General features: G+C 42.1%; 1 protein-coding gene across 2 annotated transcripts in view; it reads right to left on the bottom strand.

Moving 5' to 3' along the window:
- Nucleotides 1–16374, bottom strand: part of kcnd3 (potassium voltage-gated channel, Shal-related subfamily, member 3) — a 486339-nt gene that overhangs the window by 55297 nt on the left and 414668 nt on the right. For both annotated transcript variants that reach the window (XM_034172565.1, XM_034172564.1), the window contains exon 4: nucleotides 7757–7858. In XM_034172565.1, coding sequence (XP_034028456.1) covers nucleotides 7757–7858 — 102 coding nt within the window. The remainder of the gene's footprint in view (nucleotides 1–7756; nucleotides 7859–16374) is intronic.

Below are 16374 nucleotides of genomic sequence, written 5' to 3'. Positions count from 1 at the left end.
TATGTGGCCAGATGGTGCAGGTGACTACTTATAAATTTAAATACTTGGCTTCACAAGAAAAACAGTGCAACACTGATAATTATGCACCAAACCCCAACCAGTTTACTCACTGAGGGGTTTATGTAAGATATTTTTGTTTTTACTTTGCTATATTTGCTAATGAAATCATTAAAGTGGTGCTATAATAGGAAACATGTAATCACACCCAAATTTAAATGAACTGTATTAGTCCTAATCAATTATGTAGACCACAATGACTGAAATGCAAATCTAGTACAACACCCTCCTTGGTGGAACATTCACCAATTCTGCTGTGATGGTTTTTCTGCTGCCCAACATGAGAAAGCAGCTTACTGTTGACTGGATGTCCACTGGCAAGTTACAAACAAGTACAGGACAAAACAAACATGCAACCATCAGGAAAGTTCACAGTCTAATGTCTGCTCAAAGTTTTGAGCATACATGCAACTTTCCAACAGATTTGCAAAACATAAGCTGGCATCAGCTGACAAAAAACAAAAAAACAGATTGAATTAAGGATTTGAACGTGACAAAAACAAACAGAAACTGGTGAGTTATTTGTGATTTATTTATTTTTACTTGTGATAAATCCAACATGTTACTGAAATGGACATTACGATGAAAGGAATATTGGCTGTGCTCTTGCATCAACCCACTCTGACACATGAATACAGCATTATATGGTGTGCCCAAGTTATATAACTTGTGGGAACTGCTGAGGTCCAACCTCTATCTAGGAGAGTTGTTCTGGAGTTGAGGTTGTGTGAGTAATCTGATTGATTGCCTACTCCGGATAGGGAATGAGGTCTTCATGCAAGTGAAGAAGTTCAAGTACCTCGGGTCTTGTTCACAAGTGAGGGTACAATGGAGCGTGAGATTGGCTGGAGAATCAGTGCAGCAGGGACAATATTACATTCGCTCTACCGTGTGACGAAAAGGGAGCTGAGCCAAAAGGAGAAACTTTCAATCCACTGGTCAATCTTCTTTCCTAGTCACCTATGGTCATGAGGTTTGGGTCATGACTGAAAGAACTAGATTGCAGGTACAAGTGAAATGGGTTTCCTCAGGATTAGGGATGGGTATCGAGAACCGGTTCTTTTCAAGAATCGTTAAGAAATTATTCGATCCACCGACATTGATAGCCTTTTTGCTTTATGATTCCCTTATCGGCCCTTCAGAGCCGTTGTTTTTGATGGTGTTTTTCTGGAAAATGATTTCTCTATGTTGACTGCAGACATTGCAGCGGGTCTGTAATCAACCGCTTCTGTAACAGCTCTGCTTTGAAGCTTGAACCAATGAAGCAGTGCTCGGACCCAGTGCTTTGTTGCTTCTCTGCTTCACCCCTCTCAAAGCCATTCAAAGATGTCAGTCATGAGTCACTGTTGTGTGGATTAAAGTCACTAATTGGGACTCTTGTCTTGTTGCAGGCAAGAAATGACAATCGTCCTCCATTCTACTTGCACAGCTCAAAACGCTGCGCCACTCTCTGCAGAGTCAAGTTAGAGTCCAGCCAGAGCAAAGAGGTTTTATATATGAGAACTAGAGGCCGCAGTCGCACTGAGCCATGTCCTGGCAAGGAGGCATGGTCACCATTTTAATTCCGGGCAACTTGGTGATTTGCGCCCATAGACGCTAAATTAGTCTTGTCAAGAAACAGGTGGAATATGGTGGAAAGCTGCACATGTTGGCAAAGCCACAAATGGAGGAAGAAGGGAGACAACATGTCCAAGTGGATATGGTTATTCTTGTCACTTTGTCCGTGACATTTGGTCAATAAACAGGTGTATACTGCCTGCCATGCCTGTGTCATCCAAGGACACGGACCATTAACTCTTCACTTATGTCTAGTTGAAAATTTCCCCTGCTAGACTGATGTCTAGTTAAAATACTTGTTGTTAGTGATTAAAATTGTTCAACAAGACTGACAATTTTTTTTTTAATTTGCACCTTAGAATAACCAAGCTGCTGCTCGTAGATTATAATGACCGGCACTGTGCCACACCCACAACAGAGATGTGCACCCACACTACTGACTTCATGAATGAAACTCGGTCAATAAAAGATAATTGTGTAAAAATATAATATAGCCTATATATAAATGTACTGTAATGGTTTTAGGAGCTGCGCTGCGCTGAATACAGTAGCAGCTCAGATCAGCAGCGCAGCTTGAACAGATCAGATCCGTGCAGCTTTCAGCACTAATATTTGGGAATGTGTTAAATACTTTCCTTAGATAATTTAATGTAAATTAATTTTACTGGCTCGATATCCAGGTCAGAACCGCATTTTAAAACGTATTTTGCGAGCGTTTTCTGAGTGTGTTCAGTCGCGAATCCACATTGAAAATGCATTAACATCCGGGCACTTCGTCAATATTTTGCCCGGTTAGGAGGTGTCATGTCGCTGTCCATGAAGGGACATTCACGTTTAGTAGACAGCATTGGGAGTGCGGACTCTAGTTCTCATATACTGTATAACCTCTTTGGGCCAGAATTAATAACTTCAAAGTGAATCACCATTTCAAATCAAATGACTTTCCAAACGTTGTAATACAAACAAACTACAATCGACTAAAACATTTTTTCCTCCCAAAATGACACGTCCTGCGTTCTTTATGAATAACACTGATGGTGATGTGCAGCGCAGCCGGCTCAGCTCAGCTCAAAGGCTGGAGTGACATTTGGAGTGACATTTATGTCATTCATATCTGAAAGGAAATGCTTTTGACAAAAACTACAGATTTTGTTTATTTATATTTATGTCCAGAGATCAAGGATCCACCATGTAGATTTAATTTTAGTCCAGAGATAAAGGATCCATATTTATTTTCTTTAAGACTCAATAAAATGTTGTTGACATAAAAAACCTGCAAAGCCTACTTTTAGTACATAGAAACTTCACAAGAGGTATTGATAAGGGAATCTATAAGGAATCGGATCAATAAGCAGAACTGATAATGGCATCGATAGATAAAATCTTAGTGTCTCCCTTAAGGGCCTTTCAGATAGAACTTGTTATTGGCTTCAAATAATGTGTCCTTTTGCATCTGAAGCATTGGAAGTGTTCATTGTGTCGGTTGCGTCAGACACTTCGTGGGTATTGAACGCGTTGAATTTGGCAAGGGGGGCAGAGATTGCTACGTCACAATGGCTTTTTTTCACAGCTCGAAAAAGCTGAGCAATTGCCTTCATGGATTTGCATCTTTTAGAACCACAAAAAAGCTTAAAAAACAGCAGGAGAACGAGTCTCCCATCACACTGACTTTTCGGAGTGACGGCAAGGAGAGGGAGAATTGATGAGTTGTAGGATCGATCAAACAGCGACAGCATGCAGAGCTGCATGGAGGAGCCGGAGTTCAGGCCTCATTCTGGGGTAGAGCGAGACACCACAACCAGGGTGATGGAGCAGACCCGCTCAATCCAAAATTTCTCACTTTTGGATATATACAAACACCCAGTTTGAGCAACAGAGCTTAGTTCTGCAAATTTGTCTGAGGTGAGAATAATTTAAACATAAAACGTGATGTTACGGCACTGCTGAAGGTTTACTGCTCAGCTAGCTTAGCCTTTTAGTTGCAGAATCACAGTCGAGCTGAGTGAATGTTTTAATTTGTAAAAAACTCAACTTTAAATAACTTTTAAAGATTTTTTTTTTGGGGGGGGGGGGTACGTTTTTTCTTTTTCACTGTTTAGTGTTTCTTTATATTTTAAGATGTTTTTTTTTGTCCCACAAACAGGAACATTTGCTGTGCAGACAACCTAAATATAGACACACTTCAAAAACTTCTAGTGATGAGCTGAACACCAAAACCTGAAGTCCAGTCAAAAGAAAACCTCTCTGCTCTTCAAAATGGGAGAAAAGTGTCTTCAAAAAGGTGATGGTCTAGTGGTTAAGGTGTTGGGCTTGAGACCAGAAGATCCTCGGTTCAAATCCCCGCCTAACTGGAAAATCACTAAGGACCTTAATCCCCTATTGCTCCCGGTGTGTAGTGAGTGCCATGTATGGCAGCACCCTGACATTGGGGTGAATGTGAGGCATAACTGTAAAGCGCTTTGAGCGTCTGATGCAGATGGAAAAGCGCTATATAAATGCAGTCCATTTACCATTCACCATTTCACCAGACATCGAAGCTGCAAAGGAGACTTTCATATTGGTTAAGTGTCCTGAGAGTCCAGCAAACCAACACCTGCTTCTAAATAAAACAAAGGCTCTTTAAACAGCAACAACTTTATTATTTTTAAAAAGCTGTTTCATTTTATATTTTAACATTAACTGAATGGATCATTAAACATGTCCATGAAGACAAAGTTCAGTCAAAAGGTATTTGCAAAGGTAGAACCCCTGCCTCTATTGTGTACATTCACAATCACTAGTCAAATTCATATTTTAGAAATTACTCTGTCCTGATCACAACATTAAGGGCCCCTTCACACATAACATGACTGAAGCCGACTGGCGCATGAAGGAGGAATCGCATTCCACTTGTGAAAAATCTAGCTGCCTCGAACACCTCGTATAGCTGTCACCACAACCATTCGTGCACAACACATGCAGGCTGCATTCATGTACTGCTCACTCCTGTGTGCTGTTTTTCAGGCTATCTGATCACACAGATGTACTTCTTAGATTTTTCAGTTATATCAGTGACAACACTTATAAGCGTGCACAAAGCTGAGACTCCAGCAGACTGGTTTTAACAGGCTGTGTTCATGATGAATGTGCAGGCACACTAAAAGCCCTGTCACATCTTGATGATTTAGCCAGCGTATGCCAACCGTATTAAAAAACACTGGCATAAATTTAATAAGTTAAGGGTAAGGTGAAGCTCACTGAAACACGCTAAAGCTCGCTGATGTACGTCCTGATAAGCTGAGCTCCTCAAAAAATTTTGGGCATGCTGAAAATTTTCAATGCATGCAGTGTGTGACTCATACTCATACGCACATGCTGGAAATAACTTGCAGGTAAGTTATGTGATTGTTGGCAGACGTTTCTTGTAATTTACTCCTAAGTCTGAATCCGTCCATTAAAGCAGGCCACTGACTGGCTGAAAGCCGCGGACCATATGCAGAACGACTGTTTCATTCACACACAGAAAAATATAAAGTCTGACCTGTTCATTTCAGTCCAATGTGCCATCACACACGGACATGAATCCACATAAAGCTCCAGATTTTTGAAAATGACCTCAGAAAATCCTTTAATTCATGGCTGGAAACGCAGCGTTTTATAGCAAGTTCCTCTGTGTTTTTTTCTGCTCCAGGTGTGTTTCTCATGTTGGTGCTGCACTCTGAACACACAGAAGCACTGTAGTGATTTAAATTTTTAAAGCGCCGTCACTGTGGTGTGATCATCAGATGACCTGATCAATCGATCAGGGTGATCACACCTGATTAATGCACTGTTTAAACATTTAAAGTGCCGTGGCTGTTGGTGACCACCACGCTGACAGACCACATCGACAGATCACACAGCACTTCATTCAGATCACACCTGATCGCGGTTGACTGGTGCTTTAAACATTTAAATCATCACAGCATTTCATTATTCAGGTCTGTGATGACCTGATCAGGTCTGCTGATCAGGAAGTAGCCGCTCGGCGCTTTCAACATTTAAAGAAACAGCCCTCCATTCATTCATGGCAGCGTTTCCCACAGCCAGTCCACTTATCAGCATTCTCTACACAATGAAACTGGTTCACCAAGATAAATAATGAAAATAAAAAAATAAAATAATGTTAAATTACTCTGTTTCTGACACACACCACATGGTGCAGTAACAACCAGAACCACTGGGATGAAACTTTGCTGTCGGCAGACGCTAGTTAATCATCAAGGTGTGACAGCTGCATTAATTTATTAGCGTGTGCCAGTGTTTTTAATATGGCAGGCATACGCTGGTTAAATTGTCAAGGCGTGATAGGGCCTTAAGTCTTCTCACAGTGGAGAGTGGCTGCTGCTTTTACCGTGACTGCATCAAAATGAACTGTTATCCCTTACAAATGAGTCATGATAACACAACACCACACTTATGTAAACTTTGCAATTACTCTGTGGCTCAGTTCTTAATGTTAGCAGCTACATTCGATTGAAGCCCGCTAGGGACGTACGACATGTCCTTTAAAATATAGAAAGATGGAAATGACGCATGCCGCGACCGAGCACCAAAATCTCAAAGAATGAAAGTATGTCTCTGTACCTCAAGAATTTCAATTTCTATTCTGCCATTTTCTTCATAAAGTTCTCCCTGTTCACTATCACAGGGGCCACAGCATTGTTGTTAGCCTCCAATCTGGTCGATCCCACGGCAGACAGCGTTTAGAGTTAGTTGTGCACTGGCCTCAGCCTCTGTGACGCTTGGCGACAGTGTCCCCCCCTCCCCGGACAGACCGGCGATGGCAGCTCTCTGCACTTTGGGATGGTTTCCTGGCTGCTGCTGCTCCTTGACTACACGGGCTGTGGTCACCGCCAAAGGCAAAACAAAACATGCACCGATTGTCCTCTGATCATCGGGCTTTGTGTAACGCTTGTGTTTTGCCATGTTTGTGTTGTCTAGATGTAAACTGGATAAAATAAAGAGCTGAAGTTGTTTATGTGAAGTTTCCTCACAAAAATGGGTTTGTGTGTGGTCATATTCATACCAAGTCTCACACTAAAACATTGCGAGATGACGGTACTCAGTATAGCGGTGCTGCGACAGCAGTACAGCGGCATGTCGCCGTTATTCCTTTGTCTGGGGAGAACCCTGGGTCCCCTGCTGAAGCTGTTGCCCCCGTGACCCGATCCTGGATAAGCAGCTGAAGATGAGATAAGATGAACTGCTGAGGTAGTATAAGCAGCAAATGGACACACAGCTAACGTGAGGAAAACGAACACACACCCACACACCCACACACACACACAGGTGCAGGTAAAAACTTTACATCTTTGTCACAGACCATATTATATACTTAATGTTAGTATATAAATATGTTTTATGTGATTGTGCAAAAATCAAAGTGGTGTGGTTGTGCTTTCTAAAGCATTTTTGCAAACACTGCAACTCTGGGTCTCTCAAGTCAGCCGCTAAAGCTTTAAATTACTCACAAAAGTAACTTGGTTTGTCAGACTTTTTGTGCATGCGAATGCTATTCAAAACCCCTTGCTGACAGTTCAAACAGACTGAACAAATATATGAGCACAATTTTAAGCAATATTGCAGCGTTTGCAGTATATTGGCCCTTAGAACAATATCCATATGAATTCTATCCCTTACGTAGCCTCAGCTTCACTGTAAGTGCCGGTGCCATTCTGTTGTTTTTGAGAACGGAGACAGACGAGACACTGGTTTGTGCTTTGTGCTGTCAGCCTCAGGCCTTTAAAGACTCGTGAAGTACAACGAAACAGACTTGAATTGTGTTTGCACTTCCTGCTGCATTGCCCGAAGGTGGTTCATCAACTGGGCTGAGAGATGCTCCCGTTCAGATGTGCTGTAGTCGCTCAGAAGGGGCCCCGCGCACGTCCGAATAACGGCTAATTAAAGGAGCAAAAAGCGAGGCCTGCATCGATTATTGGCCCACTCTGAAATCCTAAAATCCTTCTGACCAACAGGCAAACATAAGGCCTTCTGCGACGTCAGGTAAAAGCATTACAAATGTTTGCTGCCATGTGGCATCGGATAGAGTTAATCCTGTGCAAAACCTTGAAGAGACACCAGTGAATCACGGTGGTGTCTGTGGTACAGAGGTTGGTCTTACCGTGAGCTCCAGCACTTCGTTGAACAGGCCGTTGCGCTTGCTGTGGAGGAAGGCACTGGAGCTGCCCGTCTTCGATATTCGTATCCTGGCCAAGCGGGCTTTCTGCAAACAGGAAGAAATCACAGACACCATCTGTCAGTCAGCACCACAACCTACTTCAAATTGAACCACAGGCATCGTTCTGACACATCCCACGGATTTGACTTGCAGAACACTGACATGGTTGATATTTCAGTTATGATCTTATAGATCAAAACATGTGCTGCTGAAACATTCCCTCTGATCATCTCCGGTGAATTCACTGTGGCCTCCTGTGATACTTATGAAAGATTTATGGTGACTACATGAGAATATATTCCTTGGGGTAAATATCTGCTGGAGAGGCAGGTAGGAGGAGTGCAGGCAAATCCTCTATGAATTAACTACTTAAAGTGTCATGCTGTATTCAAAATATAGGCTGTTTTGTGTTGTTATGATGGGAATTGGGCAAGCTCTAGTTCCTGAACAAATGCATCACTTTGTTTTGACAAACATATTAAGGAAGTGTCCGAGCCTATAATGTGGTACATTTCCACCGTTAAGCCTCTCAATGTTAGTGTCGGCTTGAAACATGTCTAACTAATCCCTTTATAGCATGCCGAGTGCACAGGCCGTGCTCAGCTCCCTCCTCGGAGGCAGACGGCAACAAAGACATACAAGCGGAAGAGCATGAATTGAATGAAGAGAACAGAATGTACTCCAGTCCCCGGAGTGATTTCTTCTTCTTCTGAATTATGTGTAAGCACAACTGTATGGAAATATGGGTCTCAGTTAGCTCTGAACTTTCCTGAACAAGCTGCTTTAAGGAGATAGTGTAATTCAAGTCGCACCCGCCGATTTCCCGTCAAAGTCTGAGAGTTGGGTGACAGGCCAGGTGCAGCTACAAAATGTGTAAAAAATAGAATAAAGGGTTCACTCAAGTAAATGGGAGCATAAAAAGAGCTCCTTTAGTCATATTCCCATCCTACGCTGGGGGGTGTATGTGGATGTAGTTGTCAAATCAGTGGCTTATGCACACATTTGTCATTGACACAGCTACATTTACATACATATACATATGATCCATGAACAATCAGAAATACCTAACACAGTAAGACAACAGTAATTTATGGTAATTCAAGCTCTCCTGAGTTTAATTTAGACCGTGGTCGCTGACGTTCTGTGGCCTCATGGTGTGATTCCGGTGTCGCTGACCGATTGGTTCCCCCCTAAAAATGGGTCCACCCTGCCTACACTGCGCATGCGTCATTTGCGACCACAGCAGCTCATCTGAGACAGAGTCTTTACACTCAAAGCATTCAAATTAATTAATGTGATTATTAACCATCAGATGACAAGGTAAAACTTCTTAAATCATTATAAAGTCAGCTTTAAGCAGAAATGAGGCAAAAATCTGTGGTGCTTTTAAATGAGGGAGGTGCAGTAATTGCAACATGTAGCTGCGGTGCTCTGATCGCTTCCTCTGTCTTTTATGATGAAGTAATGCTGAATTTATGTGGAAATGATTGTTGTCCAGAAGCTTCAGATATCTGTCGCTGAGATAGTGATAACTGGAGTGCAGTTTTAAGCAGAAACAAGGTGATAATCCGTGAACCGCGGCTGATGATGCATGCGCAATGAAGGCAGGGTGGACCAATTTTTATGGGGGGACTGTTCGGTTCGCGACACAGGAAACTAAAGGGAGCCAGAGAAGCTCAACAACACAAGCACACTTCTGCCGTCTAGTCTAAACTCTCTTTGACTCTCTTTAAATTGTCTCCCTTCTTCTCTGCTGACTTCATGTTTTGGTTTAGTTTCTAACCACCCCCTTTGGTCTCATCCACATGTTTACTTGCTCTTTTTTGTGCCTTTGCACTCTCATATTTCTGCTGGCACAGCATCCTCACCGGTCTTTAGAAGAACCTTTCCTGACTTTCTGGCATTGTATTCAACCACTGGCATTATTCCCTGGGGTCCCTAGGGATAGCTGTGATTAGCTGGCAGGAAGTGCAGAGGTGATGGCAGGGATGTTAGGAGATGTCCTGTTAGATTGGAGCTACATTTGCAGTTCTGAACGATTCCCGCAGCTTTTGGGATGGTGACGCTTGCGTCTATGGCACCTCTGTGCTTTGAGACCAACAGAATGAGCTAGAATTGCTGCTGAAGCATCACATAGTCCTCAGGAGTGTGTCAGACTGCCATATTCCTCACAAAGATTCCTCAGAGATATTTTGTTCTGTAGCATGGGCAGAGGCAGAAATTTGTCAAAGAATGTAGGGCTTTCAATATAAGGTGTAAGACATCAGAAACTGACATCCAGTGTTGTAATGTAACAAAGTTGACATACTTCGTTACTGTACTTAAGTAGAATTTTGACGTATTTCTGGCGACTTTCAGTTTTACTCCACTACATTTCCTCAATAAAATGTATACTTTTACGCCGATACATTTCCCTTAACCATTTTTGTTACTCGTTACTACAATATATAAGTAGAAGAAATTTGATTGGGCAATGCCTCTTTGCAGAGGTGAAAGTAAGCCGGAGCGCAGCAGACTGTCCTCTTCAACCGGTGCGCAGGGTCTTTCACCCCTGCAGCATCAAGTATTGTGTTTGACATAAAACACGTTTAAAAGACAAAAAAATAAAAGACTGAAGGTTGAATCTATGCCCTGCTGAGGAAAAGGCGACTGTGGAGGGTGAAAACCATCTGCGCTTTGGACTCCAAATGCGCACAGGCTGACACACACACACACACACACACACACACACACACACACACACACACACACACACACACACACACACACACACACACACACACACACACACACACACACACACACACACAGATCGGCTCAGGCTGGAGTCCAGCGCAAGATCGGAGTTAACACACACACGTAAGGGGAAAACTTCAGTACCAACAAAACTGACCGCCGTGTCTGTTTCGATAAACAGTGTGTAAAAGCAGCGCTGCATTTTGGATTCCAGAGTACAAAGAGCACTCTGTTTGGTTGCTTTGCAGTGGTTGGTGGTAGTGACTCTTGAAAAGTTCTTGTTTTATTTAAACTTTCAGCTATAAATGACTGTTCTGTTTGACAAGAGCCAGGCTTTTGTGTTTAACAGAAAAGTGTGTGGGAGTCTTCCAGGAAAATGACTGCGTATTGAGAAAAAGAACGGCAGCTTTCTTTACGGCTATATACGAGGTCTATTAGAAAAGTATCCGACCTTATTATTTTTTTCAAAAACCATATGGATTTGAATCACGTGTGATTACATCAGACATGCTTGAACCCTCGTGGGCATGCAAGAGTTTTTTCACGCCTGTCGGTTACGTCATTCGCCTGTGGGCAGTCTTTGAGTGAGGAGTCGTCCACCCGCTCGTCGATTTTTTTCATTGTTTAGGAATGGCTCAGAGACTGTTGCTTTGTTTGATAAAAATTTTTTCAAAACTGTAAGGCACAACTGAGTGGACACCATTCAATAAATTCAGCTGGTTTTCGGTAAAAATTTTAACGGCTGATGAGAGATTTTGGTCTGGTAGTGTCGCTTTAAGGACGGTCCACGGCGCCTGACGGCGATCTGCGCTTCGAGGCGGCAGCGTCTCGCCGTTTCAAGTTGAAAACTTCCATATTTCAGGCTCTGTTGACGCAGTAAGTCGTCAGAGAACAGAGAACTTTCAGAAGAAGTCGGCATGAGGAGTTTATTCGGACATTCCATTGTTAACGGTCATTTTGTAATGAAAGAACGTGCGGGCAGAGTCGCATGTCGGGCTGGACCCGACCGCGGGGGGTCGCGGCAGGAAAAACACCTCCGTTGGAAATCTTAACGGGCAAGTTGGAACATGCCCAAGCTGTTAAACAATTTCTCAGTTACTCACTTGTTGAAAGCCATTAAAAGCCGCCTGAATTCTACAAATGGTTTTCAACACGGAGGTGTTTTTCCTATCGCGGCGCACACAGATTTGCCGAGTCGTCACGGAAACGACTCGGCGAATTTGCGCGTACGTCTTTCATTAAAAAAATGTCAAACAGTGGAATGTCCGCATAAATTCCTCATGCCGGCCTCTTCTGAATCTTCTCTGTTCTCTCACGATGTCCTGGGTGAATTAAGCCTTAAATTAGGATGTTTTCAGGTCGAAACAGGCCGACGACAGCGCCTGGAAGCGCTGCAGGACGTCCCGCTCCGTGGGAAGTCCTTACACCGAAAGAAACACCCCATAATCTCTCATCAGCCGTTAAACTTTTCACAGAAAACCATCTTAATTTCTCGAATAGTGTCCACTCGGATATTCCTCACAGGTCCAGAAAAAATTTTGATAAAGCAACGCGCGCCGTCTTGAGCAGCGTGTGAAACAAAGGAATTCAGCCGAGAGGGCGGGACCACATCTCACTCAAGGCCTGCCCACAGGGAAATGACGTCACCGACACGCGTGAAAAAACTCACGCATGCGCACGAGGGTTCAAGCATGATTGGTGTAATCGCATGTCATTCAAATCCATATAGTTAAAAAAAAAAATAAAAGGGTCGGTTTATTATCTAAGAGACCTCGTACATCCACCTGTTGCTCACTCACTCATCCCGTCACCAACACTGCTCCGCCAGAAGCGGATTCAGCGTGTTATAAGGACTGAGGCCCCCTCCTGGTTTCTCCAGACTCCACACTGGCTTTCTTTTCGTGTTGCTGTTGCCCTCTCCACTCATTCTGAATTTTACTTTAACTCAATACTTTTACTTAAAGTACATTTTATGAGAAATTTACTTTTGATCCTTAACTACAGTAAATGTCAGAAACTTAAAACTTTTACTCAAGTAATATTTTAAAAGTTGACTTTAACTTTTACCAAAGTAATTTTATACTAAGATACTTGTACTCAAGAATCACTTTAAGGTACTTTATACAAGACTGCTGATGTCTATAAAATTTGAAGCCAGTCAACATAACAGAAGTCAGACATCCCCTCCCCCGGTAATTCAACTCCTCCTCCGTGCTGTAATGTGATTTCTGTGTCAGACACACAGGCACAAACCCTCAACCCACAAATTGCGGGTGGCAATTTCACCTCTTACTACCGACTACTTCACTGCATACTCATGCACGACAGAAAAAACAATCAGTGCTTTGATAAATCCTTCATATTTAATGAGGTAACATGATCTCCTTTTTATTTTTCCATACTAGGGCCTCCACACCACACTGCTCAATCACTGCACCAGCTTCCACACACCTACAGCCCATTACCTCAAATCAGGCCTTCAGTATAAAAAGGCAAAAGCCCCTTCTGGCATTTCATGAATGTCAAATTGTTTTGTGCCTTGTCAATGAGCCAAAACTTTCATATCCTGCATACCTGTTTCTTTAAGTTTTTTTTCAAACTTCTTATCTGTATATATCACTTTAGTAGGTGTCACAGATAACTCATAGCATCAAGAATATATACAATTTTTAATATGGAAGTAGCAATTCACTGTCCCCTCTGTTTTCCATAAATGAATGGGGCGATACACAAAACCAATATCCAATAAATGGTAGTGACAACAACTGACAAAAGTGCAAAACAATAATGGGTTTACCAGGAGAATATAATGATTTTCAGGCAAAGTATTAAAAAACAGCAAAATAAATGCATTTTACATACAAGTAAGTGGAGCAATAGTAAGAAACAAACAAACAAACAAACAAACAAAAAAAGACAAATATGTATAGATTCTATCAATCTACAAATATTTATCAGAAAATCAAAGGAAACAAAACAAAATAAATAAAAAAATAAAAAATAAAAAAAACATCCCACAAAGGTTTGGACATAATTTATATACCATGTTGTTCCAGATATAAGACAGTGTTTTCTGTTGGAATAATATAAAAATTGTAAAAATTGGGTCATATTCAAGGTCCAGACATTTACATATCACATACAACTGTAACAGTAGGTGGCACCAAATACCCATGAAACAATAGTGCCCCCCAGGACTGAGATCCATGCCTCTAGTGCTGCATGCCCTCAACAGATTATGGCTCAAACACTGAGTAAGTTAACCAGCAATGTGATATGTTACACCCCTATTCCATAGGGTGACGTTCTATCACGATCACCCATGATCCAAAAAAATTGCAAAAATGGGATGAAACAGCTTACTCAATCTTGTCTCTTAACAGGCTGGTTTATAATGTGCAGACCTGCTAATTCATCAGAAAATGAAAGCAAGGAGCTGTGCCCAGCTGCCCCCTCGACCAGAACCCCAACAAACACTGCTTTTGTTTCAAATTTTTACCCCAAAGGAGCACAATCAAACACGTTTCAGCTGTACTCATTACAACTACACCAATAAGGGCCCCTTCACACATAGTGCGAATGTGGTTGAACTGCGCATGAAGCAGGAATCGTATGCAAAACCTGTAAAATCGTAGCTGCTACCAACGCCTCGTACACCTGTTGCTACAACTATTTGCGCACACCAGCGGCTGAAAGACAGAGCATGCGCTGTGGGAGCCCATTTGAACCCTCTCATGGCAGGTGTCGGCCAAATTCCAGCTGAAACACAAACATCTAACACCGCTCGCTTGGCACTTAGAAAATGTGTGGCCTGTCGCACTGTCATCACGAAAAAAGTCAGCAGACAATCACTGTCGAGCTAGATGTGAAATTTGTCCAAGTGTCCCATGACTGTGGAGTTGCAAAAAGCCACGCATGTGTCTCGCACGTGTATGCGTGTGTCACCAACCCCCTCCCCCCAACACATCTGGCGTGCCATTAAGTTAATGGTTCCAGGGCTAATGCCAATTCCTCCTTCTTCGCCAATGTCGGGATGTGCTGGGACATTCCTGGTTTTTAAGTGGCACACAGTTCACAATCTGAATATTTATCTCTTCAGTAACTGCACACCAGGAAAGGATCAATTTCAAACTGTTGTTTAATTTTCTCATAAAACATTACATATTGTGTCACTTTTTTTTTTTCAATTTATTTTCATTTATATAGCGCCAAATCACAACAAAGTTGCCTCAAGACACTTCACAAAAGTAAGGTCTAACCTTACTAACCCCCAGAGTAACAATGGTAAGGAAAAACTCCCTCTGAGGAAGAAACCTCAAGCAGACAAGACTCAAAGGGGTGACCCTCTGCTTGGGCCATAATACAGACACTAATTACAGAATAATTCACAAAACAAATACACAAGGAAAGCTGTTGGTGCACAGGATAGGAGAGTTTTCAGCACAAATACCACACCCATCTCTGCATGAAGCTGCACCTTAAACAGAGAGAAAAAAAACTGAATCACGCACCAGAAAGACAAGAAATACAGTATAATTTACCAGCATTAAACAACAAGAAAAACAGGATACTAAGGTGATCACTGGCCACTAGCCCTAAGCTTCACTAAAAGACCCAGAATTTAGGTAAAGTTGAGGCCACGGCATGCTCTGTTTCCTAATAAAATTAATTTAAAGAATAAAAAGCACAGAACTATACTATGCCAGTTTGCTAGCTATACAAAAGGGAAAATAAGTGCGTCTTAAGTCTGGACTTGAAAGTCTCCACAGAATCTGACCGTTTTATTGATGCGGAGAGATCATTCCACAGAACAGGGGCACAATAAGAGAAAGCTCTATGACCCGCAGACTTCTTATTCACCCTAGGCACACAAAGTAGTCCTGCACCGTGAGAACGCAAAGCCTGGGCTGGTACGTAAGGTTTAACTAGGTCAGCTAAGTAGAGAGGTGCCAGTCCATGAACAATTTTATAGACAAGTAGCAGAACCTTAAAATCTGATCTCACTGGGACAGGAAGCCAGTGAAGAGATGCCAAAATGTGTGTAATGTGGTCAAACTTTCTGCTTTGTGTCAAAAGTCTGGCTGCAGCATTTTGAACCAATTGGAGAGCCCTAATGCTGGACTGCGGTAAACCAAAAAATAGAACATTGCAGTAGTCCAATCTAAAAGAGATAAACACATGGATCAGGGTCTCCGCATCCGCCATAGAAAGGATGGGACGATTCTTCGCTATATTTCGCAGGTGGAAGAAAGCAGTCTTTGTAATATTTCTAATATGGAGGTCAAAGGACAATGTAGGATCAAAAATTACACCAAGGTTCCTCACTTTGTCAGTGTGATGTATGACACACAAGCCTAGGCTAAGCGTTAACTGGTCAAATTGATGCCAATGTTTCACCAAGAACCATCATTTCAGTCTTATCAGAATTTAAAAGTAGGAAGTTTCTAGACATCCAACTTCTCATTGATGCAAGGCAATCTTCTAAGGATTTTATGTTAATGAGACTGAGATGAGCAGTTATCGGCACGTATAACTGAGTATCATCAGCATAGCAGTGAAAGGTAATCCCAAAACGCCGCAATATGTGCCCAAGGGGTGCTATATAAAGGGAGAAAGCAGGAGGCCTAATACGGACCCCTGTGGAACCGAAAATTTCATGTCACTAAGGTTAGAGGTAGTGTACCTCTACAGAACACAATGATAAATAAATAAATTAAATATTTAATTAAATAAATGCATGAATTAGTTTTTCAGCATCACTCTGAGACAAGACCTTTCTAATTTTAGAGATATTGCGCAAATGTAAAAAAGCAGTCCTACATGTT

Source organism: Thalassophryne amazonica, chromosome 6, assembly GCF_902500255.1.
Source record: "Thalassophryne amazonica chromosome 6, fThaAma1.1, whole genome shotgun sequence".
NCBI lineage: Eukaryota > Metazoa > Chordata > Actinopteri > Batrachoidiformes > Batrachoididae > Thalassophryne > Thalassophryne amazonica.
Note: the sequence above shows the minus strand (reverse complement) of the source record. Positions and strands in the feature narration are given on the sequence as shown.